At 42.4% G+C, this 24,885-nt stretch overlaps 2 protein-coding genes across 6 annotated transcripts in view; both read right to left on the bottom strand.

Annotated features, from left to right (window-relative positions):
- Positions 1-12,602, bottom strand: part of LOC115389257 (CMRF35-like molecule 8) — a 29,445-nt gene extending 16,843 nt beyond the window's left edge. For 4 of the 5 annotated variants that reach the window (XR_003931555.1, XR_003931556.1, XM_030092743.1 and 1 more), the window contains exons 1-6: positions 12,486-12,602; positions 5,162-5,347; positions 3,299-3,610; positions 2,903-3,214; positions 724-792; positions 453-545 (exon numbers count right to left, since the gene is read on the bottom strand). Coding sequence is in view for 2 of the 5 variants with exons in the window: in XM_030092743.1 (XP_029948603.1) it covers positions 453-545; positions 724-792; positions 2,903-3,214; positions 3,299-3,610; positions 5,162-5,347; positions 12,486-12,552 (1,039 nt within the window). In the remaining 3 variants the exon portion in view is untranslated. Of the gene's footprint in view, positions 1-452; positions 546-723; positions 793-2,902; positions 3,215-3,298; positions 3,611-3,763; positions 3,768-5,161; positions 5,348-12,485 lie in introns of those variants that run through there. The other variant, XM_030092746.1, reaches the window with a different exon arrangement.
- A 2,166-nt stretch (positions 12,603-14,768) lies between these two features.
- LOC115388499 (CMRF35-like molecule 8) lies at positions 14,769-21,987 on the bottom strand. The gene is made up of 8 exons (XM_030091661.1): positions 21,966-21,987; positions 21,396-21,707; positions 21,000-21,311; positions 19,257-19,325; positions 18,986-19,078; positions 17,868-17,920; positions 16,565-16,616; positions 14,769-15,145 (listed from the first exon to the last, which is right to left on the bottom strand). Exons 1-8 carry the CDS (start codon positions 21,985-21,987, stop codon positions 15,105-15,107), a joined length of 954 nt encoding a protein of 317 aa, XP_029947521.1. The 3' UTR covers positions 14,769-15,104.
- Between the last annotated feature and the right edge of the window lie 2,898 nt (positions 21,988-24,885).

The following is a 24,885-nucleotide window of genomic DNA, read 5'->3' as shown; positions in this document are numbered from 1 at the left end:
TTATTAATAAGAAATTAAACAACAAATTCTGATGTAAGTCTGAAGCAGTGTTGAGAGCAAAGTTAACTTTATTATTGATCAGAGTAATGCATTAATAATACAGGCCATTTCAAATTTACTCCACTTTATTTTAGATGCACAAACCAGCAGCTGTAATCAAGAAGTAGCCTAATGTTGGGTAAGTAGAACAGCATCAGCCTGTAGTCACTGGGAAAGTTTCATCTTCAGATAATTCACTATTTTTCCATTTCATACTGATTAGTTGACGTATTTACTGATGATCATCAACTCTGTGGCTTTCAGCAGTTTTTTTTTTAAACCTCACATCGTCTCCGCTATCGCTATTTGGAGATCATGTTTCTCAGACAGGAAGGAGGTTGGGTGTTTTTTCCGTCCAAACACACTCTGCAAATCTGTCTAATCTTGTGTTGATGAATATAAAGTGTTCTCACGTTTGTAAATGAGAGTTGAAACTGGCACAAGCAGCAGCAGCAGCAGCACCAGGACGACACAGATGACCACACTGATGTGGGCCTGAGAGCCGCCTGCAACCCGGGAGACAGGAAAACACACAAAGACAGAGAAACACATGGAAAATAAGAGAAACAAAGAAACACACTCAACATGTTGGGCGGATAGAAAGTCATGCAGAGGGTCAGTAAACCAGGTGAAAATCTTCTGTTATGCATGTTGTTTTTCAGCAGTTCAAGGATCCAGTCTTACTGTGACTCCCCACAGAAGGTTCAGTCGTCAGGATTAAAGGAGAGGCTGAGGAGGATGACTGTGCAGGCCCTGAAAACACACGTGACCAATCAATCAATCAATCAATCAATCAATCAATCAATCAATCAATCAAAGTTTTCATTCACTGTATCAACTAAACAGAAAGTAAGAAAATGTGTGTTTGGTACAAAATGCGATTGTAAATCTGTTGTTTCTCTTTCAGATGGTTTGTCAGAAGGTGCATTTGTGGGATGAGCAGCAGAGAGCTCAGTGTGTGTGTGTGTGTGTGTGTGTGTGTGTGTGTGTGTGTGTGTGTGTGTGTGTGTGTGTGTGTGTGTGTTGAAAAGCTCAGGCAGTGTGTTCAGAGGAGGACAGTGGAAATTACATGAGTTTAGGAAGCAACTGGAGAGCATGATAGTAATCATAGCCGTGGGAATGTATTCTCAACAGGGGGTGCTGGGAGAAAAAAGGGCTCAGACGAGCCCTGAGACGAGTGCTTTCATCCAAAGGGGGGGGGGGGGGGGGGGGGGGGCGTGGGGGACAAGTTTACCGGGATTTTTTTTTCATTGTGAGAAAAATAATATATATCGTGACTGCGTGACAAAAGACCGGGTGCTGCAGCACCCCCAGCACCCCTACTTCCCGTGGTAGTGATAGTAAGTGTTCAGCTTGTAGTGTTCGGATGACTACAAAGCTCCACCAAAAACTACAGTCTTGATGCAGCTGCCATCAGAGACATCTTTTATATTTTTTGGTTAATTATTTAATGGTTCAGTTAAAAAGGTGATACATATTAAAGATTTTGCTAGTTAATGCTAATTTTTCTGTTTTCTTTGGATTAAATGTTAGAGTATCCATTGATAATCCTTTAGGAGTGTAGCATAATTGCACTACCGCGAGGGCGCAGCGTGTCCATCTGTTTCTGTTCTGAGCTGAAAAGGAATCTCGACCGCTCCAGGTATCTTTGACCAATCAGAAGAGCCCCTGAGGTTCTATCCTGATTGGTCGAGGGGGCGCCGCTTTAAAGCTCTTTCGCACACAAGGAAGTCCAGGCCCGCATATTTACCTGCTTCATCAGACATAACATCATCAAAACTCCCCGGAGGACACTGTCTGTTTCTACTGTAGTTCTTAAAAAAAGGCTTTGACCCCAGGCCCGCCGTGAAAAGGTCACAGGTGAATCAACCCACCGGCGCAGGCAGCCGTGACACTGCCGGCCCCGACTACGGGTTTCAAATCGCCATCTTGGATGGGTCAAATCGCCATCTTGCGAAGGTAATCCTGCCTACAGCACCTTTAATTAATAATAAATAATCATCACAGTAAATTCGTGTATATGTAGAGCATTTATTTTGTCAAAAAGATCTTGTAAAATAAGAGAGGAACTTATTTTTGTTCCATGTATCCGTATTTTTGCTCGGGCGACCAGATTAATTGGCACACACATTACGAGCCACAAGAGGCGCTGTGCGAGTATCCACAAGAGATGGATCACAACAACTTTATTAAAAGACAAAAAGTGTCGTTACTGTCAAGAAGAAGCCCTATAAGTTCACCTTTATTCCCCTTGATTTAATGAGGCCAATGAGGAACGAGTTTTTTTTAGTTTTCCTGTGTTAAGGTTTTTTATATGAATGCATGTGACTGGAGAAGCCAAATGAGCTTGTAATTCATTGTTTGGTTAATATATGGTTATTTATTTATTTATTTCATGTGCATGTTTTAAAGTATTAATGTCAGTTTTCTATTTTCCTTCTCAGTTCTGACGGCATTGTTAAAGGCCATTAGAGAAAAGCAACTTCTTCAGGCATGAGAAAGACTGGTCAAGCAATAACCAAGAACTATTCTGTAGCTTGATTCAAAGTCGAAGGGAGTAACACTTGTTATTAGCACTGCTAACTTCACCAGTCAAATGCTGAATCACCTTTCTCAAAATACCACACAGCTTTTAAAGCCCAAACAACAACACCAGCAAACCCAGGCTCCCTTTATGAAAGCTGTAGGGACAAAGCTAACTCTCCTGTCACACCGACCATACTGGAAGTATCAAGGATGCCAAGTCCTGAGGAACCGTTTACACCATGTATTGACTGTATTTATTGTAATCTGTGTCCTGATAGAGATCACTGCTGAATGGATCTGAATTACAGTCAGTCATTACAATAATAAGTCGACCCACCGACTGTCAGAGAGAGTCTGTTGAAGAAGATTTTCCCGCCTTCTCTCTCGGAGGTTTCTGCTCCACACCAGTACGACCCGCTGTCTTTCACTGTCAGCTCTCTCATGGTTACTGTGATATTTCTCTGATCTTTCTCGTCTTTCATTGAAAACCTTCCGTTCTCAGGCGTTGAGGAGTTCACGGTGGTCTGACACACGCGTGGATCGTCTCCCTTACAGATGAACGAGTCGACAACAGCTGGGGAGTCTGCGTAGTTGCAGTGGTATGAGACGTTGTGACCGGTGGTCCGGGATTTTCTAAAGTATTTGATATCTGGAGACAAACAGGAATTCTGTCACATCATTCTGTGGATGTTTCCTGTCAAATCAGGTGTGACTTCAGATCTGAAACACTCACCTTCAACCAGCAGCTGGATTTTCTTGAGAGCAGCTGAATAATTCTTGTTCTCTCCGGAATATTTTGTGTTTTCTTTGAGCCCACACCAGTACTCTCCTTGGTTTCTCAGAGTTACCTGACTTATGGTGATGTTGAAGCCTCTGCTGGTTGGTGTGATACTGACACCACGTCTGGGACTGCAGTCAGAACGATTGACTTTGCAGAAAAACTTGTCAGTGGATGAGGAGTTGATGATATGAGCGAGGTTGCAGGCAATGGTGGTTGTTTTCGTTTTTTTAGCAACGTGAGGAAAAGCTGTCACACAGGCATCATCTGCAAAAAGAAAAACATTGGATCTGATTTATTACGATCCTGATGCTGAATTACGAGCTCTAACAGACTGTGATTTCAGTTGTGTGAGTGTTGCAGTGATTGCCCAGAAAAACACGGTGAGCGACGTCAACAGAAGGATTCAAATGAGGGAACGATCGGAAGAAATGTTTGTTGTCATCAAGGGAGAACACAGGAGAACTCAACGCAGGGTTTCTCCAGGATTCTGATCAACTGGCATGGCTTTAGGCTTCTCCTTACGCCGTGTTTCCACCAGACGCATTGAACGCGACTGCATGCAACAAATGGAATGGCGCCATGCTAGACGCACGAGTTTTATTGCACAAATATGCAAAACAAAACATCCTGCAGAAACATCACAGCCTCCTCATCACCGTCTCCTGCACAGCAGCAGTGGGCAGGATTCTTCTGATGTTTGTCCCACAGTCCTGTGTGCACCCAGCTGTCTGTCTGTTTGTCTGTCTCTCTCTCTCTCTCTCTTTCACTCTTTGTGTGTGTGTGGGCATACTGATCGATGGTGTGGTTTTTGCTCTGTTTTGTTTTTTATGACTGTTTTTACACTTTGTCAGCACTTTGCGTTGTTTTTATGAATATAGAAAGTGCTTTTACAAATAAAGATTGAGATTGAGACACTCTGACTGCCATCATCGCTGCTCTGTATTTGGCATGGAGAAGTCTGCTTTGGCTGCAGCGAGACGCCGGCATCGCTTCTGGATGCATGCTGCCCTCCGGAGGCGGTCTGAGCTCGGTGAGTTCCACCGTCTTCTGCAGGAGCTGCGCCCGAATGACGGCCGGTTCCAGTGCTGCTTCAGACTGACACTGTGTTTCCACCAGAAGCGGCGAACACATGAAATCACGCACGTCACACGCTGCTCGCCTTGGCATCACGCCAACTGTTCTGCATAGTCGGAGCCCTGCTTGCCCTTCATCAGAAGGTCCGTGAAGACCTCCGCGCTGACAGGCTGTCCTGGCGCGAATTCGCTTGAAAAGTTCAATTATTTCAACTCGAACGACGAGCGTCAAGCGATGAAGCGGTGGGCCGCCATCGTTGAGCGGCGGGCGGCGGCAAATGGCAGTGCAAGTCCACAGGCACGCAAATTTTTCACTGGAATCGCTCGCCGCCCGCCGCTCAAGATTAAGCAACAATTGCGTCATTACATTGACTTTGTATGTAATCTCATCGCGCGAAATATTTGCGTCATGTCTGGTGGAAACACGGCGTTACACTGCTGCCTTTGGGTTTATTGTGTGGAGGAATTTAGTGTTGTGGTTGAGCAGCAGACTTGAGGATTTTCTGTCTGGAGTTTGCATGTTCTCAATGTGTTTTCATGGATTTTCTCTGGCTTCACTTCTCAAAGTCCACAGTCCACACACTAAGGAACAAGTGTGTGTGTTTTGTAAGTTGGATAAAGCAGGTATAAAGGACGGACGGATGATCGATGGACTCCAGCAGAGTTTTTACAGACAGGCATTAAGAAATAATCCACATTTTTTATCATATAATTTGATTCCCATTGACAGCATTTTACTCACCAACTTCAAATTGTAATTTGTTGGAATTCTTTCTCTGCTTCTCTTCTTCAGGATACTTGATGATCACTTTCCACAGCGGGACACCAGATTGTTGGATCACACCAGTCATTGTACACTTTTTCTTGTTGCAAGTGTATTTCACTTCTCCCGCGCTGCAGTCCTTTCCTTTAGATTTAGCTCTACAACCTGGAAATAAGAGAAAGTTGTTGCACAATATCATTGACTTATGTATCTTTTGTTTTTTGTTTAGCATGACCCTCTGAGGATATGTTTTTTCATGGGAGTCATCATCTGAGACCTGCAGCGACAGAGGTTTACAACCAGCAGCCTCTGATCACTCTCCTGTGAGACTGAGCTACAATCAGTCTTCTGAATGGCATTTTTTTTTTTTTTTTTTGGCCACAACAAAATCTTTCATCTTGAAATGACAGGTGACAAATATGAGACTTTACAGTTTTTAACAATTGCGAAAACGCCAAACCCCATTCTCTGAACCAAACTCTCAGTGGCCTAAACTCATTTTTTGAATCAAACACTCTTTTGGCAAAAACTTCAACACTGTTCAGGTCCTATGCTCAATTTGCAAAACCCATCTGCTCTTTTTTGCAAAACCTCAGACACATTCTCAGTCACTAAACACATTTCACAACATTTTTGCAAAATTGTAATCACTGGCAGCAAAATGTGAACACAACTCCAACACAACTGTCATCTTTTACACACAACAACTCAAAACTGAACACACAAATTTTATAAAGTTGTGATCAGACCAAGTGCGCACAGAGACAAGATGCTGGAGACTGAATCTCCACGACTGTGATCGTGCAGCAGTGTGCTTTTGTTTTGTTTGTTTGTATTTATTTTTTATGACAGTGAATTTAGATATCACTTTGACTTAGATGCTTTTTTTTTTCTTTTTTTTTTTTTGCGACTGTAAATGCATTTCCAATACGTAAGATAAACATGTTCTGTGCACGACACACTCTTAAAACTGCTGGGCTACTGTAAAAATAACCCACATTGGGTGAAATTACTGACCCAGAGCTGGGTCCAAAAGGGACCGAGCCAATGCTGGGTTATTTCTACCCAGCCGTTTGGGCTGAAGATTTGGCCCTGCGTTCTGGGTCAAGATTTATCTGGGGGTCTGGGAAGGCTACTTAAAAAATTAGAAAAACTTAGAATTCACACACGTGCCCTCTGCCATGCAAGGCTGTCAAACCCTCCACTGGAGGCCAACTGGGGTTCAGTGCAGTTCATTGACATGTAGAGGTAAAGATTTGAACTAACAACCTCACAACTGCTGGACAACCACTCTACCAACTTAGTCACAGCCACACATGTCCATAGGGAGAGGGATGTCATATGTCTTTTCCTTCTTAGCCATTTCAATAATCCTCTGTGAGAACACAGGACTCCAGTTTTCTGTTGTGTTTGTTGCCAGAAGTCTCCAGATGCAAGAAAGAGAAGGAGTTGCAGGAATGTTCAAAATGGTGATTCTTGTCTTCCCTTCAGCCCACGAAATCATCATCTCACTCTGCTGGGTCAACACAATTCACCTAATTTGGGGTAAAAGTGACCCAATCTGCAGAAAATCTCGGGCTACCCAGAAAATGGATTGGGAAAATAATCCAACAGGTTTAAGAGTGTGGACTGCTGCTGTGTCCTCAGTTATTTCATGTAGTGTCTTCTGAACGATCTGAGGTGAGCATGTTTTTACTTACTGTGTGTAAGATCTGAATGCATAGAGTGGTTTTGAACACATTAGAACTGCTTTTGAGATAAAGAAAAAATTCATGACTTTCAAAACTCCCTAGATCTGCCTTCAATTGGAAATCGGCAAAATGAGTACTTAACAAAACAAATCACAAAAGAAGAGCTGGGCTCCATTTTGAATAAATTGAAAAATGATAAATCACCTGGAAGTGACGGCCTGCCAGCCAAGTGGTACAAAGTCTTCAAAGAAGAAGCGATAGACACATTATTAGATTCTTTCAATTGGACACTAGAGAAAATGACAACCCCTCCGTCGTGGAATGAAGCGGTCATTTCCGTACTCCCGAAAGACGGTAAGAATAAAGTCCTGTGTAGCTCTTATAGACCAATATCTATTTTGAACCAAGCCTACAAAATGTACGCATCCATCCTGTCTAAAAGGCGAGACTCCTTCATTCCAGAGTTACAGTTTTTCACAATTGCTAAAACACTAAACCCCACTGCCTGAACCAAACTCTCAGTGGCCTAAACTCATTTTTCGAATCAAACACTCTTTTGGCAAAAACTTAAACACTGTTCAGGTCCTATGCTCAATTTTCAAAACCCATCTGCTCTTTTTTGCAAAACCTTAGACACATTCTCAGTCACTAAACACATTTCACAACATTTTTGCAAAATTGTACTCACTAGCAGCAAAATGTGAACACAACTCCAACACAGCTGTCATCTTTTACACACAACAACTCAAAACTGAACACACATATTTCTAATGATGTGATCAGACCAAGTGTGCACAAAGACAAGATGCTGGAGACTGAATCTCCAGGACCGTGACCATGCAGTAGTCTGCCTTTGTTTTGTTTGTTTTGTATTTATTTTGTGTTATGACAGTGAATTTAGATATCACTTTGACTTAGATGGGTTTTTTTTTTTCTAAATGCATTTCAAATACGTAAAATAAAAATTTTCTGTGCTACACACTCTGAAAACTGCTGGGTTACTGTAAAAATAACCCACATTGAGTGGAATTGCTGACCCAGCGCTGGGCCCAAAAGGGGCCGAGTCAATGCTGGGTTATTTCTACCCAGCTGTTTGGGCTGAAGAGTTGACCCTGATGCTGGGTCAAGATTTATCAGCGGGTCTGGGAAAGTTACTTTACAGTAAAAATGTAAACCCTCAGAATTCAGAAACACGTGCCCTCTGCCATGCAAGGCTGTCAAACCCTCCACTGGAAGCCAGCTGGGGTTCAGTGCAGTTCATTGACATGTAGAGGAAAAGATTTGAACTAACAACCTTACAACTGCTAGACAACCACTCTACCAACTGAGCCACAGCCACAGAAGTATAAGGAGGGGGATGTCATATGTCTTTTCGTTCTTAGCCATTGCAATAATCTTCTGCGAGAACACAGGACTCCAGTTTTCTGTTGCGTTTGTTGCCAGAAGTCTCCAGATGCAAGAAGGAGAAGGAGTTGCAGGAGTGTTCAAAATGGTGATTTTGTTCAAATCATCAACTCACTCTGCTGGGTCGACACAATTCATCTAATTTGGGGTAAAAGTGACTAAATCTGCACAAAATCTAGGGCTACCCAGGAAATGGGTTGGGAAAATAACCCAGCAGGTTTAAAAGTGTGGACTGCTTGCTGTGTCCTCAGTTATTTCATGTAGTGTCTAATGAATGATCTGAGGTGAGCATGTTTTTACTTGCTGTGTGTAAGATCTGAACGCATAGTGTGGTTTTGATCACAAGAGAACTGGTTTTGAGGCGATAATTCGATTTTGACAGAAATGTCTGAGGTTTTTGTGAATGTAGTGTGGATTTTTGGATTTGTGTTTAAGGTTTTGAGAAAATGGATGGAGGTTTCAAGAAATGTGTTTTAGCAATTGTGAAAAACTGTAATTGATAGCGACCAAATTGTCTTTGTCCGAGGCCGCCAAACACACGATAATACAAGACGTGCTCTACAGATAATACAAAACATCAGAAAAACAAAAGCCGTATTAGTCAGTTTGGATGCCGAAAAAGCTTTCGATATTGTGTTAATTGGGAGATTCCTGTTTGCGGCACTGGATCGCTTTGGGTTTGATGAGAAATCAGTTAAATGTATTAAGACTTTATATTCGGCGCCAATGGCAAGAACCAAGATAAATGGCCGTCTGACCGATAAATGGTCTCTCTGACCGTATTAAGATCAAGAGGTCTACACGTCAGGGCTGCCCGCTCTCACCAACCCTCTTCGCGCTGTACATAGAACCACTAGCGCAAGCAATACGAGAAGATGACAACACACAGGGGATCATAGTGAAAGGCAGGGAACATAAAATGGCTGTGTATGCGGACGATATTTTGTTGTTAGTACGCAGCCCTGATACTTGTCTGCCTATCCTGTTAGATCTTCCTGCCAAATTTGGTAATCTTTCAGGATATAAACTCAATATCCAAAAAACAAAGATATTGGCATTTGACTACACTCCAACCCCAGGTCTGAAACAGGAGCTTCCCATCGACTGGTCTCAGAAAGCAATTAAGTACCTGGGAATTTGGTTAACACACTGCCCAAATGATTTATACAAAAGAAATTATATGTCGGTTAACAAAAGGATTAAAGAAGACCTGAATACTTGGTCAACTCCTTTATTGAGTTTTAGTGCTAGGATTGAGGCTGTGAAAATGATGATTTTGCCCAGATTGTTGTATTTGTTTACATCTCTGCCTATCGAGGTGCCATCCTGCCAGTTTTCAGAGTGGGACAAACAGATATCTCGCTTCATTTGGGGTGGGAAGAAACCAAGGGTGAAATATAGTTTACTGACTAGGAAAAAAGGAGAAGGAGGTATGTCACTCCTTAACTTTAAGAGTTACTACCTCGCAGCGCAATTGAGAATAATAGTCCTCTGGTGGGACAACACCTGTGAGGCAAAATGGAAAGAGATTGAGAAGGAAGACAGGGGGATTCCAGTTCAAGCTATGACTGCAGATCACAAGCTGATGTTAAAATATCAGGAACATTTGTGCCCTTACACTGCCTTCTCCCTACACACCTGGTTTACTCTCGTTAAAAAATGTTGTTTATGGCCCCAGTTGAAACAGTTTAGGTGGGTGGCTTTTGATACAGGATTTGTCCCAAACCACTTGGACCCAAAATTTAGGCTCTGGTCAAGAAAAGGAATCACTACCTTCTCTAAAATAATGGAGGGTGGAATAATATAAAGTTTAAAAAAAATACAAGATAATTAGAATTTAGAACAAAGATGCTGGAGAGGCTGCAGTGACGTTGATGCAAATCACTTCCACATCTTTTGGAGTTGTCCTGGGATTCATGTATTTTGGGAAAATATCTATGTATCCTTTCAACAACTATTTGGTAAACAGATCTCATTATCATGCTTGGCTATCTATCTGGGTGACATTCCAGCAGGGATGATGAACAGTGACAAATACCTTCTAAAAAATTTGACTGTTGCGGCTAAAAAGGCAATTATTCGTAAATGGCAACAGACTGACCCCCCTGCAGTGGATGAATGGCTTGGAATTATTGAAGAGATCCACGAGATGGAAAGACTGACCCTCCTGCTGCGATTGAAAGGTAATTTGTATGTCACAAGATGGTCAAAATGGACAGCTTTTTTGTCTAAAATGAAAACATAAAGGGTATTTCTTCTCCCTTCCTCCTTTGAGATATGGCTCATCACTTTATCGAGGTTTCTTTCCGTCCAAGAAACATATGTTAAAACAATGAGACACACCCTGATGTAACCTATGAAGTCTATTGATGGAGATATTGCAACGACTGTTATGTACTGTGACTGTTGAATATGTTCTTTTTGTTTTTTGTTTTGTTGTGAAGAAAAAATAAAAAAACATTTTGAGTATAAAAAAAAGAACTGCTTTTGAGGTGATAGTTTGATTTTGACAGAAACGTCTGAGGTTTTGTGAATGTAGTTTGGATTTTTGGATTTGCGGTTAAGGTTTTGAGAAAATGGATGGAGGTTTCAGGAAATGTGTTTTAGCTATTGTGAAAAACTGTAATAAAGGGTTAGGGTGAATTTTCTGACATAAACCACACAGAAAGAAATACTGGGTTGTTTTTTCAACCCAACCACTCGGTTAAGCCTGTTGATTAATTTAATGGGTTTTTTTTTTTCATTGAACTTGGCATTCTGAGAACCCAATTCGCTCGATCATTTCTGTTGGTAATGAAGTTATTAGCTGTTGGGTTATAATTTCTACAATGTTGTGTTGGTTTAGTTTGGACGACTCAACACTTTGGGTTGATGTTTGGGCAGGTGCAACCAAGCACCTCCCACGAACTCCACCCCGACAGTTGGTTATGTTCAGACCACTCGTCTGATCTGACGACACTCGACTCTGCACAAAGCCCACAAGCCTTATGTGCTCACTGTTGTTTCACCACATAGTTAACTTTGTATTATTATTATATTGTAGTTGTTAAGTCCGTGAAGCACCGTTGAGTACTAGCTTCAGGAATGGATTGGTACGTCTGCAAGCTAACGTCAATGCAGCTATCTCGCCAGGCCATGAGACCACCTGTATAATGAAGGTTATGGGGAATTTCTGTGGACATTTTGTGAGAGTTTTTATATTGTTGCAGTGGCCACCATGACGGTGGTGCCACAATGCATTATGGGGTGGGATATTTAAGATTTAGGATTTTGTGGTTTGTTGCGGTGTCCCAATGTTGATATTATTATTGGTGGTTATCTTTTGTTGTGTTCTTGTCGTCCAGTTATTCAGGGAGGTTTGGTTGGTTTTCATGTCAGACTGTAAATAAGAGGTGTTGTGCAATTGGTCTGGTCCTGCTGCTGCTACAGGTGGAAGCATGAAGAAATATACATTTTGTAAGGTATCAGTGACAGGCAGTAATTCCCTGTGCTTTGCCCCAAGGCATATCGGATGTTTAACACTTTGGTGTGTTCTGTAAATTCAGACTAACGCTGTTTGTTGTTACATTACGTGAGTGAGAATATATCTAATCAAGAAAATAATAATAGTTTTAACATTAATAAGCAATAATTATATGTTAGCAACCAAATTGATGTATCTGGAGAACAATCCAATTTGTTGGGTTAAATGAGCCCAGTGTGTGTTCTGTCCAGTGTTCAACCAGCGCTGGGGTGGGAAACCACCCAGACTGTGTTGTTTTTAACCCAACATTTTGAAGTGCGCATCTGTAGGATAAATATGAACAAAACAGTGACTTCTCAAAGGAAAACTGAGTTTAACTTAGAGCCGATTGACTGTTATGCTTTCTCAGCCTGTTTGATCAGCATCAGCAAAACGTCGCGTGACAAGACAGGAAAAAAATGGAAACTCTTCAAAAACATTTGAGTTTTAAAAAGAACCACAAAGTATTATCTGTTCAATCTGTGGTAAAATGATTTGCTTAAGCTATTTTTTTTTAATAGAAATTAGTTTTATTCCATTCAACGGCTCTATCACTGTCTAAAAACCACGACAACTGTTGAGTGAGTGAAGTGTGAGCCACATATTTTGTCTAAAAGCACGATAACTGAAGCTGAGCTACGTGTCCTGAAATCGACTCCTCTCCTTGTGGTTAATTCCACCTCAGCGGTTCTCATCAGACTCTTACCTGCTGTCAGGCAGACCAGGAGAAGGTGAAACGTCCTCATTTTGTTCATCTTGTCTGCTGAAATCATCGATGAGAAATGTTCAGTTCTCTGACTGGTACCAGTTCCTGGTTTCACTCTTTTTTCAAACCACTCGTCTTTTTTCTTTTTTTATCTCTTCCACTCAGCGCTGAGCTGCTGTTTCAGTGTGGTAAACACAGTTGCTCCGCCCAAGAACCCTGACAGCATTAAAGACGAATGAAGTTTATTACAGCCCTACTGACTGATAGAGCATCACAGATGACTTTCTTTCTCATTTTCTTTTCTTCCTCCAGTAAAGAAATCGATTCTCGATCTGTTTGAACGTCGTCTTTGGGCCTTTCCAGGACATGCAGCTTCCTCTCACCACCCTTACGATCAGATTCACACATTTCAATTACATTTCACATTGTTAACATTTCCTGATTTAAGCTGTTTTCAGTTTGGATCATTTTTGATCAGAATATGTCTCTGTGTGCAAGTTTATGTTTACACTGAACCCATTAAATGAATTTTAGATTATGCGATTGGCCCTTTGTATTCTGGATTGCACAAACCAATAAAAACAAACATTTGACCCACAGAGGCACTCTGTCCTCTCTTGGACCTACAGGCATATCTCACGAAATTAGAATGTCATGACAATGCTCAATATTTTTGTCACTCTTCAGAAAGTCAAACTCCTACACAATATAGGCTCATGACACAGAGTGAAACATTTCAAGCCTTTATTTCTTGAAATGTTGATGATGATGTCTTACAGATAATGAAAACCCAAAAGTCAGTGTCTCATAGAATTAAAATATTACATGAGATCAGTGATAGGAATGGTAATGGGAGCCCAGGTTGCTTTGATGGCAGCCTTCAGGCCATCTGCATTGTTGGGCCTAGACTCTCTGAGGGGTTCAGGTCAGGACAGTTTGCTGGATAATCAAGCACATTAACACTGTGGTCAGTGAACCAGCCTGACCTATTTCTTGTTGTTATGTGCCGTGTGTACGAAGAAGCAGTGAGGCAGGTATGACATTTTCATCGGCTCAGCCTTTTCCTGAGCAGAGCTTGCAATACTTACAGGCAGAGGGAGCTAACACCTCATGTACAGTAATTCGACCTGAACCATGTGACAGCGTTTTAAATTTAAAGATACTCTCATCAGAATATAAGACCCTCTGGGTCCTGCCCCTTCGGCTGGGTCTCCCCTGTTGTCTGCCTCTGCCCTGTTCTGTCCTCCCTCCCATCCTCATGCGCTGCAGCTTTCTCCTCTGCTTCGGCCCTGCTGTCCTCGTGTGTGAAGAGGCTCTTGATGCGCTGACTCCAGCCTCAGTCCACTCCTTATGAAGCTCCCCCAAATTCTTGAATGGATTTTACTTGATGATCCTCTCAAGGCTGCGCTCATCCCTCTTGCTGGTTCACTTTTTCCTACCACAATTTTTTCTTCCACTCAACTTTCAACTGAATGTGCTTCAGTCCAGCTCTCTGTGAACAAACAGCTGCTTTAGCAATGACTTTTTCAGCTTCCCCTCCTTGTGGAGGGTGTCAGTGACTGTCCTCTGCACATCTGTCAAGGCAGCCGTCTTCCCCAGGATTGAGTGGCCTTCAGACCCAGACTGAGACACTTAAAGGCTCAGGAAACATTCAGGTGGTTTGAGTTAATAGCGGATTAGGATGTGACATCATGACTTTCCAAAACTGAACTATCTCACAATATTCAAATTTTCTGAGACAATTCATTTTGTGTTTTCATTATCTAAAAGCCAACATCATCAAAACTTCAAGAAATAAAGGCTTGAAATATTTCTCTCTGTGTCATGAGACTGTCATATATGGGTTTTACTTTTTGAAATGAGTGACAAAAAATGTTGTGCATTTTCACGATATTCCAAGTTTTTTAGATATAGCTGCAGTGTAGCTTTATGAATCACCCGCAAACTACAAGTTATATTCTTTATTTTTTCTGTCCTGATGAATTTGATGAAACAAAATGAAATCATGTTTACAACTGACAATAAATCTGACACAGAAAATAATTTTGTGAAGCAAGAGAAGTTTTTCATACAAACGTAATTAAAATTGCATCATGCAGACAGATACATTGCTAATTGCAAATTGCTAATACAAGTGCACATATTTGTAAAAAAGTGCAAAAGGCAGAGAAAAAAAAACAATTCGTTTAGAAATGCAGCACTGAAAACATTTGTTTTAATTTCAATTTGTCATGGAATTCACAAAAATAGAGTCAATGTTTGTCTTTTTTTAAATTGTCCTTAATTTGGAAAATGCAATATCAAAAGAACTGATACATATACTGTAAATTCTAAAAAAAACAAATGGATATCGTTAAGTAAAAAGATAGAAATAGAAAATTGACAGAACTGTCACTACTGTCAGGGTTTGTTCATTGTGGATTGAGGATGAAGAGGATGATGATGATGATGATGAGGAGGAGGAGGAAGACATGGCACTTTACACTTCACAGCCACATTTTGGCAGGACTCGTGCTTGTGGATCTTTGAATCATCAGTGTCTCGATCAGGGCGCCTCTGAATGTTGATGGTGGTGTGATAGAGGGAGACGGGGTGCATTGTGGGAAGGTTTGCTGTAGATCATCCGTCTACGTCACTCGCCGCTCCAATGGGCATGTTGACTGCAGAAAGAGAGCAGGAAGAGCAGTGATCGTGTCTTGCTGTGAAGTTGGCTTCACAAACCGTTTTGATAAAAAACAACAAGTTTTACAGAATACTATCGACTCGTGATCGACTCAAGACAAACAACACATGCAAAGCCATCAGAAGATGGGATTGGAATGAGTAGATGACTAAGCATGCTATGATCTGCAGCAATCACTGCATATCAGGTGAGCCTCAGCAGCAGCGAGTCTTCTCAACACAATTACTAAGTCCTACACATCAGTGGCGATTGCTCTAAGACTGCAAGGGAAGCTCAACTTCCCCTAAAATGTCAAAAAATAAGTGGTCCAATATTTACTGTTGTGTGAACATTTCATTGACTAAATATGCGCTACAACACGTTCATCTTTCGTTCAGAATCGGCTACTTATCTCAAGTAATTGACTCGGCTTTTTTCTCACTCCTCCTCGCAGCGGCACGGCGCTTTAAACAGCTGGACGCTGAGCGTCTATGCGGAAGCTAGAGTGGGTTGTTCTGCTGCAGTGAAACTGGACGCTCATTGGATAAAATGCTGGGCTGGTCCCGCCCACGGACGCTCAGCGTCTCTGGGGGTCTATGGGGCAGTGAGCTGGCCTGGACGCTGAGCTTCTGCATGGTGATTGGATGATCTGTGTGAAGCTTGATTGACAGCGAAATGAGCAAATCAGCGATCTTGAAGTAAAAAAAATGCACCAAAGCGCTTCTGAAGTTTTTCATTCTGTTGTGCTGAGTTGATTCGGAGGCTTTGCTGATCCCTGGAGACTTTGTGTTTGTGAAAAACGACTAGCGTTGTGTTTGGAGACTCGTTTAGGTCACTCTGTAGTTTCTGTCCTCGACTAGCAGCTGTGGAGCTTCTCCCCTTCTCTCACACAGCTCCAGCCTCCAGCAGCTCCAGCTGCTCGCTAGCTGCACACAACGGCAGACAATGTAAATGTTGTGGACCGGATTTTGGCGAAGCCATTTGATAGTCTTCCTTACGAAGAGAAAATTGGTGTTAAACTGCATAACAGATCAACTCCTAAGACTGAGCTGGTGCCGAAAGGTGGGGAAAAGCAACAGGTCCTCTCAGCTGTCCTGGTCTGACAAGGTGAGCTGCTGACTGGAAGCGCTGTCACCAATAAAATGTACTGCTGGCCATGCCTCTGGATGAAACTATCTCAGGGAGGTGTTGTCTGGTCACAAGTGGGCTTTGGGGATCTGTCTAACTTTGACAGAGCGTACAAAAGGCATGAAAGCTAATAGAATTTACATACAAAAAACAGATTACACATATTACAATGTATGCTGAAAATGAGCTTCCCCTCTTTGGAAGACCAGCAGCCGCCACTGCTACACATGTATAAGTGTTGATAATGAACGACTGTAAGCAAGAGAGGAATGGATCAGTGCTGCAGTACCATAGTCTGGCATGGGGGGGGGGCGTGCTTTCATCTCCTCATAGATGGAATCCTTGCAGAGAAGAAGATTAAAAAATAAGAGAAGGCGAGACACTTGTTAACACAAAGATAATTTCATTCACATGTTTAATTGTAAGTTAGAATGTAAAGCAAAAAATGCCGGCAAACGTGATTATTTTTCAGTTTTCAACATAGCATTAACATTGATATGGAAAATAAACCAGTTTGGCCTCTCTGACATGTGCCAGTTCACACAAATCACTTTTGACAGGGTGTGATGAATATGACTGGGGTTATAAGATGGGCCAATATCAAACATTACATATTTTTATATTTTATGCACAAGGGCGTAAATGCTAGCCTCGTAAAGCAGCCCCGCCCACTCCTCATCCACATTTGGATTTGGAGTTGGGCTCAGTCTGGATAGGAGCCCATAGAAACTTCTTGCAGGGGGTGTCGGTTACTCCTTTGACTGACAGCGTACTTCAGCCAATCAGCGCTTCAAAACAAAAATGTCATCAAAATGCGTTAGCTTCTCTAAGGGTTAGCATTAGCTCATTAGCTCGAGCTTCCCAACACGTAAAGACACACGAAAACGATTTTTCTGTTACAAACTCACCAAGCGCAGACTCTCGCTCTTGCTTGATTGTTGTAATTCTTGGTATTTTGGCTCTAACTTTACTTATTGCAGCTTTCAGACGATGGTTAAAGTTAAAGTCCGTCATCTCCACTACTCGTAGTGATAGCATCACGTCCGGTTTAGCCACCGGAATTAGCCAAAAAAATTTGAAAACAAAAAGCGGCAACGCTGATAGACTCGGACGTTTCACTACCGAGTGAAATCCTCTTCTACGGGCTCCTACCAGACTGAGCCCAACTCCAAAATCCAAATGCGGATGAGGAGTGGGCGCGGCTGGTTTACGAGGCAAGGTAAATGCAGTTAATTTTTAACTGAGCTAAAAAATTTTAAATTAAACTAATAAGAGAAAATCAATCAATCAATCAATTAATCAATCAATCAACTAATTAATTGAAAAAGTGGTTGCTAGTAATCACTGATATAAACCAGCCTACAAAATATTCTTTAGTAATCAAACTGATATGTGGAATAACATGAAATACATCACAACACTCTGGCTATAAACCAGCCTACAAAATATTGATTGTTGTACCTTTCTGAAGAAATATAAATTGTTTAAATATTTAGAAGGAAAGAAGTTGTCTGAAATTTACTTGGAACAGAATTTGTGTGGATTGTGTACTTTATGAGGTCTGTATGCAGAATTATGGGTTGTCCACTCACCTCCTTGGTGCTGTTTCTATTCGGTGCTGCTGAGGTTTTTGACGCTGAACATCCTGTCAAAATATAAGAGAAAGTGAAAGAATTCAATGAAACAGGAGTTACATGTTGTTGTTATTAAAGCTAGGGTTGGCGATCTTGGAAAACTAGCATGTAGCACGAATGTAGCATCTCCCCAAAGCTCCGCCCTGCGACCACCCCATTGAAGGAGCTCCGTTGGGAGGGGAGACGCAGAGACGTTCCGCGGTGCGCGCAGCACTTTCGCGTCCAGTGCGTTCCTGGCGTAACCTGTCCTCAGCGCTTCGTTTCTTCGTTTTTCTTTATTTGCACTATGCCAAGTTATGGCGCACTCACTGGTAAGTAAAGCCCCAAACATTCTTCTCCGCCATTCTGCAACGACGCTCCGTCCTTCTACGCGCGCACTGAATCAGGGTCAGTGCACGCCATTGACATGTACGCGCAGAGGGCAGGTCGAACGGCGAAGGGATTTGATTGGTTTAAAAAAAGGTGTCCCGTCAAGACGATTGGTTGCTGTTTTTCCCGTTTTACTCCTGCTGTAGATAGCGGATATTTTCCAAACTTCTTTAAGAACACGCTATGAATTGTTTCCCATCGGGTCATAAAGATCATTTTAACCAGTATGCATCTCATTCAAATCGCCAACCCTAGCTTTAATAAGAAATTAAACAACAAATTCTGATGTAAGTCTGAAGCAGTGTTGAGAGTAAAGTTAACTTTATTATTGATCAGAGTAATGCATTAATAATACAGGCCATTTCAAATTTACTCCACTTTATTTTAGATGCACAAACCAGCAGCTGTAATCAAGAAGTAGCCTAATGTTGGGTAAGTACAGGACAGCATCAGCCTGTAGTCACTGGGAAAGTTTCATCTTCAGATAATTCACTATTTTTCCATTTCATACTGATTAGTTGACGTATTTACTAATGATCATCAACTCTGTGGCTTTCAGCAGTTTTTTTTTAAACCTCACATCGTCTCCGCTATCGCTATTTGGAGATCATGTTTCTCAGACAGGAAGGAGGTTGGGTGTTTTTTCCGTCCAAACACACTCTGCAAATCTGTCTAATCTTGTGTTGATGAATATAAAGTGTTCTCACGTTTGTAGATGAGAGTTGAAACTGGCACAAGCAGCAGCAGCAGCAGCACCAGGACGACACGGATGACCACACTGATGTGGGCCTGAGAGCCGCCTGCAACCCGGGAGACAGGAAAACACACAAAGACAGAGAAACACATGGAAAATAAGAGAAACAAAGAAACACACTCAACATGTTGGGCGGATAGAAAGTCATGCAGAGGGTCAGTAAACCAGGTGAAAATCTTCTGTTATGCATGTTGTTTTTCAGCAGTTCAAGGATCCAGTCTTACTGTGACTCCCCACAGAAGGTTCAGTCGTCAGGATTAAAGGAGAGGCTGAGGAGGATGACTGTGCAGGCCCTGAAAACACACGTGACCAATCAATCAATCAGGTCAAGTTTACCGGGATTTTTTTTTCATTGTGAGAAAAACAATATGTATCGTGACTGCGTGACAAAAGACCGGGTGCTGCAGCACCCCCAGCACCCCTACTTCCCGTGGTAATGATAGTAAGTGTTCAGCTTGTAGTGTTCGGATGACTACAAAGCTCCACCAAAAACTACAGTCTTGGTGCAGCTGCCATCAGAGACATCTTTATATTTTTTGGTTAATTATTTAATGGTTCAGTTAAAAAGGTGATACATATTAAAGATTTTGCTAGTCAATGCTAATTTTTCTGTTTTCTTTGGATTAAATGTTAGAGTATCCATTGATAATCCTTTAGGAGTGTAGCATAATTGCACTACCGCGAGGGCGCAGCGTGTCCATCTGTTTCTGTTCTGAGCTGAAAAGGAATCTCGACCGCTCCAGGTATCTTTGACCAATCAGAAGAGCCCCTGAGGTTCTATCCTGATTGGTCGAGGGGGCGCCGCTTTAAAGCTCTTTCGCACACAAGGAAGTCCAGGCCCGCATATTTACCTGCTTCATCAGACATAACATCATCAAAACTCCCCGGAGGACACTGTCTGTTTCTACTGTAGTTCTTAAAAAAAGGCTTTGACCCCAGGCCCGCCGTGAAAAGGTCACAGGTGAATCAACCCACCGGCGCAGGCAGCCGTGACACTGCCGGCCCCGACTACGGGTTTCAAATCGCCATCTTGGATGGGTCAAATCGCCATCTTGCGAAGGTAATCCTGCCTACAGCACCTTTAATTAATAATAAATAATCATCACAGTAAATTCGTGTATATGTAGAGCATTTATTTTGTTAAAAAGATCTTGTAAATAAGAGAGGAACTTATTTTTTTTTGTTCTATGCATCTGTATTGTTGCTCGGGGGACCAGATTAATTGGCACACACATTACGAGCCACAAGAGGCGCTGTGCGAGTATCCACAAGAGATGGATCACAACAACTTTATTAAAAGACAAAAAGTGTCGTTACTGTCAAGAAGAAGCCCTATAAGTTCACCTTTATTCCCCTTGATTTAATGAGGCCAATGAGGAACGAGTTTTTTTTAGTTTTCCTGTGTTAAGGTTTTTTATATGAATGCATGTGACTGGAGAAGCCAAATGAGCTTGTAATTCATTGTTTGGTTAATATATGGTTATTTATTTATTTATTTCATGTGCATGTTTTAAAGTATTAATGTCAGTTTTCTATTTTCCTTCTCAGTTCTGACGGCATTGTTAAAGGCCATTAGAGAAAAGCAACTTCTTCAGGCATGAGAAAGACTGGTCAAGCAATAACCAAGAACTATTCTGTAGCTTGATTCAAAGTCGAAGGGAGTAACACTTGTTATTAGCACTGCTAACTTCACCAGTCAAATGCTGAATCACCTTTCTCAAAATACCACACAGCTTTTAAAGCCCAAACAACAACACCAGCAAACCCAGGCTCCCTTTATGAAAGCTGTAGGGACAAAGCTAACTCTCCTGTCACACCGACCATACTGGAAGTATCAAGGATGCCAAGTCCTGAGGAACCGTTTACACCATGTATTGACTGTATTTATTGTAATCTGTGTCCTGATAGAGATCACTGCTGAATGGATCTGAATTACAGTCAGTCATTACAATAATAAGTCGACCCACCGACTGTCAGAGAGAGTCTGTTGAAGAAGATTTTCCCGCCTTCTCTCTCGGAGGTTTCTGCTCCACACCAGTACGACCCGCTGTCTTTCACTGTCAGCTCTCTCATGGTTACTGTGATATTTCTCTGATCTTTCTCGTCTTTCATTGAAAACCTTCCGTTCTCAGGCGTTGAGGAGTTCACGGTGGTCTGACACACGCGTGGATCGTCTCCCTTACAGATGAACGAGTCGACAACAGCTGGGGAGTCTGCGTAGTTGCAGTGGTATGAGACGTTGTGACCGGTGGTCCGGGATTTTCTAAAGTATTTGATATCTGGAGACAAACAGGAATTCTGTCACATCATTCTGTGGATGTTTCCTGTCAAATCAGGTGTGACTTCAGATCTGAAACACTCACCTTCAACCAGCAGCTGGATTTTCTTGAGAGCAGCTGAATAATTCTTGTTCTCTCCGGAATATTTTGTGTTTTCTTTGAGCCCACACCAGTACTCTCCTTGGTTTTTCAGAGTTACCTGACTTATGGTGATGTTGAAGCCTCTGCTGGTTGGTGTGATACTGACACCACTGCTGGGACTGCAGTCAGAACGATTGACTTTGCAGAAAAACTTGTCAGTGGATGAGGAGTTGATGATATGAGCGAGGTTGCAGGCAATGGTGGTTGTTTTCGTTTTTTTAGCAACGTGAGGAAAAGCTGTCACACAGGCATCATCTGCAAAAAGAAAAACATTGGATCTGATTTATTACGATCCTGATGCTGAATTACGAGCTCTAACAGACTGTGATTTCAGTTGTGTGAGTGTTGCAGTGATTGCCCAGAAAAACACGGTGAGCGACGTCAACAGAAGGATTCAAATGAGGGAACGATCGGAAGAAATGTTTGTTGTCATCAAGGGAGAACACAGGAGAACTCAACGCAGGGTTTCTCCAGGATTCTGATCAACTGGCATGGCTTTAGGCTTCTCCTTACGCCGTGTTTCCACCAGACGCATTGAACGCGACTGCATGCAACAAATGGAATGGCGCCATGCTAGACGCACGAGTTTTATTGCACAAATATGCAAAACAAAACATCCTGCAGAAACATCACAACCCTCCTCATCACCGTCTCCTGCACAGCAGCAGTGGGCAGGATTCTTCTGATGTTTGTCCCACAGTCCTGTGTGCACCCAGCTGTCTGTCTGTTTGTCTGTCTCTCTCTCTCTCTCTCTTTCACTCTATGTGTGTGTGTGGGCATACTGATCGATGGTGTGGTTTTTGCTCTGTTTTGTTTTTTATGACTGTTTTTACACTTTGTCAGCACTTTGCATTGTTTTTATGAATATAGAAAGTGCTTTTACAAATAAAGATTGAGATTGAGACACTCTGCCTGCCATCATTGCTGCTCTGTATTTGGCATGGAGAAGTCTGCTTTGGCTGCGCCGAGGCGGCGGCATCGCTTCTGGATGCATGCTGCCCTCCGGAGGCGGTCTGAGCTCGGTGAGTTCCACCGTCTTCTGCAGGAGCTGCGCCCGAATGACGGCCGGTTCCAGTGCTGCTTCAGACTGACACTGTGTTTCCACCAGAAGCGGCGAACACATGAAATCACGCACGTCACACGCTGCTCGCCTTGGCATCACGCCAACTGTTCTGCATAGTCGGAGCCCTGCTTGCCCTTCATCAGAAGGTCCGTGAAGACCTCCGCGCTGACAGGCTGTCCTGGCGCGAATTCGCTTGAAAAGTTCAATTATTTCAACTCGAACGACGAGCGTCAAGCGATGAAGCGGTGGGCCGCTATCGTTGAGCGGCGGGCGGCGGCAAATGGCAGTGCAAGTCCACAGGCACGCAAATTTTTCACTGGAATCGCTTGCCGCCCGCCGCTCAAGATTAAGCAACAATTGCGTCATTACATTGACTTTGTATGTAATCTCATTGCGCGAAATATTTGCGTCATGTCTGGTGGAAACACGGCGTTACACTGCTGCCTTTGGGTTTATTGTGTGGAGGAATTTAGTGTTGTGGTTGAGCAGCAGACTTGAGGATTTCCCGTCTGGAGTTTGCATGTTCTCAATGTGTTTTCATGGATTTTCTCTGGCTTCACTTCTCAAAGTCCACAGTCCACACACTAAGGAACAAGTGTGTGTGTTTTGTAAGTTGGATAAAGCAGGTATAAAGGACGGACGGATGATCGATGGACTCTAGCAGAGTTTTTACAGACAGGCATTAAGAGGCGGCTGTGGTTCAGTGGGGAGAGCAGTCGTCTTGCAATCGGGAGGTTGTTTGTTCGATTCCTGTCTCCCCCTGTCTGCATGTCGAAGTGTCCTTGGGCAAGACACTGAACCCTGAACTGCCCCCACTGGATGGACTGAGCGCCTTGCATAGCAGCCGCCTCCACTGGTGTGTGAATGTGCGTGTGAATGGGTGAGTGCGTTAATGCAGTGCAAAGTGCTTTGGGCTCTGTCAATGCAGTGTAAAAGCGCTATATAAGTGTAGACCATTTACCATTAAAAAGAAATAATCCACATTTTTTATCATATAATTTGATTCCCGTTGACAGCATTTTACTCACCAACTTCAAATTCTAATTTGTTGGAATTCTTTCTCTGCTTGTCTTCTTCAGGATACTTGATGATCACTTTCGGGACACCAGATTGTTGGATCACACCAGTCATTGTACACTTTTCCTTGTTGCAAGTGTATTTCACTTCTCCCTCTCTGCAGTCCTTTCCTTCAGATTGAGCTCTACAACCTAAAAAAATAGACGAAAGTTGTTGCACAATATCATTGACTTATGTATCTTTTGTTTTTTGTTTAGCATGACCCTCTGAGGATATGTTTTTTCATGGGAGTCATCATCTGAGACCTGCAGCGACAGAGGTTTACAACCAGCAGCCTCTGATCACTCTCCTGTGAGACTGAGCTACAATCAGTCTTCTGAATGGCATTTTTTTTTTTTTTTTTGGCCACAACAAAATCTTTCATCTTGAAATGACAGGTGACAAATATGAGACTTTACAGTTTTTAACAATTGCTAAAACGCCAAACCCCATTCTCTGAACCAAACTCTCAGTGGCCAAAACTCATTTTTTGAATCAAACACTCTTTTGGCAAAAACTTCAACACTGTTCAGGTCCTATGCTCAATTTGCAAAACCCATCTGCTCTTTTTTGCAAAACCTTAGACACATTATCAGTCACTAAACACATTTCACAACATTTTTTTATTTATTTTTTATGACAGTGAATATCACTTTGACTTAGATGCTTTTTTTTTCTTTTTTTTTTTTTTGCTACTGTAAATGCATTTCCAATACGTAAGATAAACATGTTCTGTGCACTACACACTCTTAAAACTGCTGGGCTACTGTAAAAATAACCCACATTGGGTGAAATTACTGACCCAGAGCTGGGTCCAAAAGGGACCGAGCCAATGCTGGGTTATTTCTACCCAGCCGTTTGGGCTGAAGATTTGGCCCTGCGTTCTGGGTCAAGATTTATCAGGGGGTCTGGGAAGGCTACTTTAAAGTTAGAAAAATTTGGAACTCACACACAAGTGCCCTCTGCCATGCAAGGCTGTCAAACCCTCCACTGGAAGCCAACTGGGGTTCAGTGCAGTTCATTGACATGTGGAGGAAAAGATTTGAACTAACAACCTCACAACTGCTGGACAACCACTCTACCAACTTAGTCACAGCCACACATGTCCATAGGGAGAGGGATGTCATATGTCTTTTCCTTCTTAGCCATTTCAATAATCCTCTGTGAGAACACAGGACTCCAGTTTCCTGTTGTGTTTGTTGCCAGAAGTCTCCAGATGCAAGAAAGAGAAGAAGTTGCAGGAATGTTCAAAATGGTGATTCTTCTCTTCCCTTCAGCCCGCGAAATCATCAACTCACTCTGCTGGGTCGACAC

The sequence above is a fragment of the Salarias fasciatus genome, chromosome 5 (assembly GCF_902148845.1).
Source record: "Salarias fasciatus chromosome 5, fSalaFa1.1, whole genome shotgun sequence".
In the NCBI taxonomy this organism is placed as follows: Eukaryota; Metazoa; Chordata; class Actinopteri; order Blenniiformes; family Blenniidae; genus Salarias; species Salarias fasciatus.
This window is presented reverse-complemented; position numbering and strand designations above follow the sequence as displayed.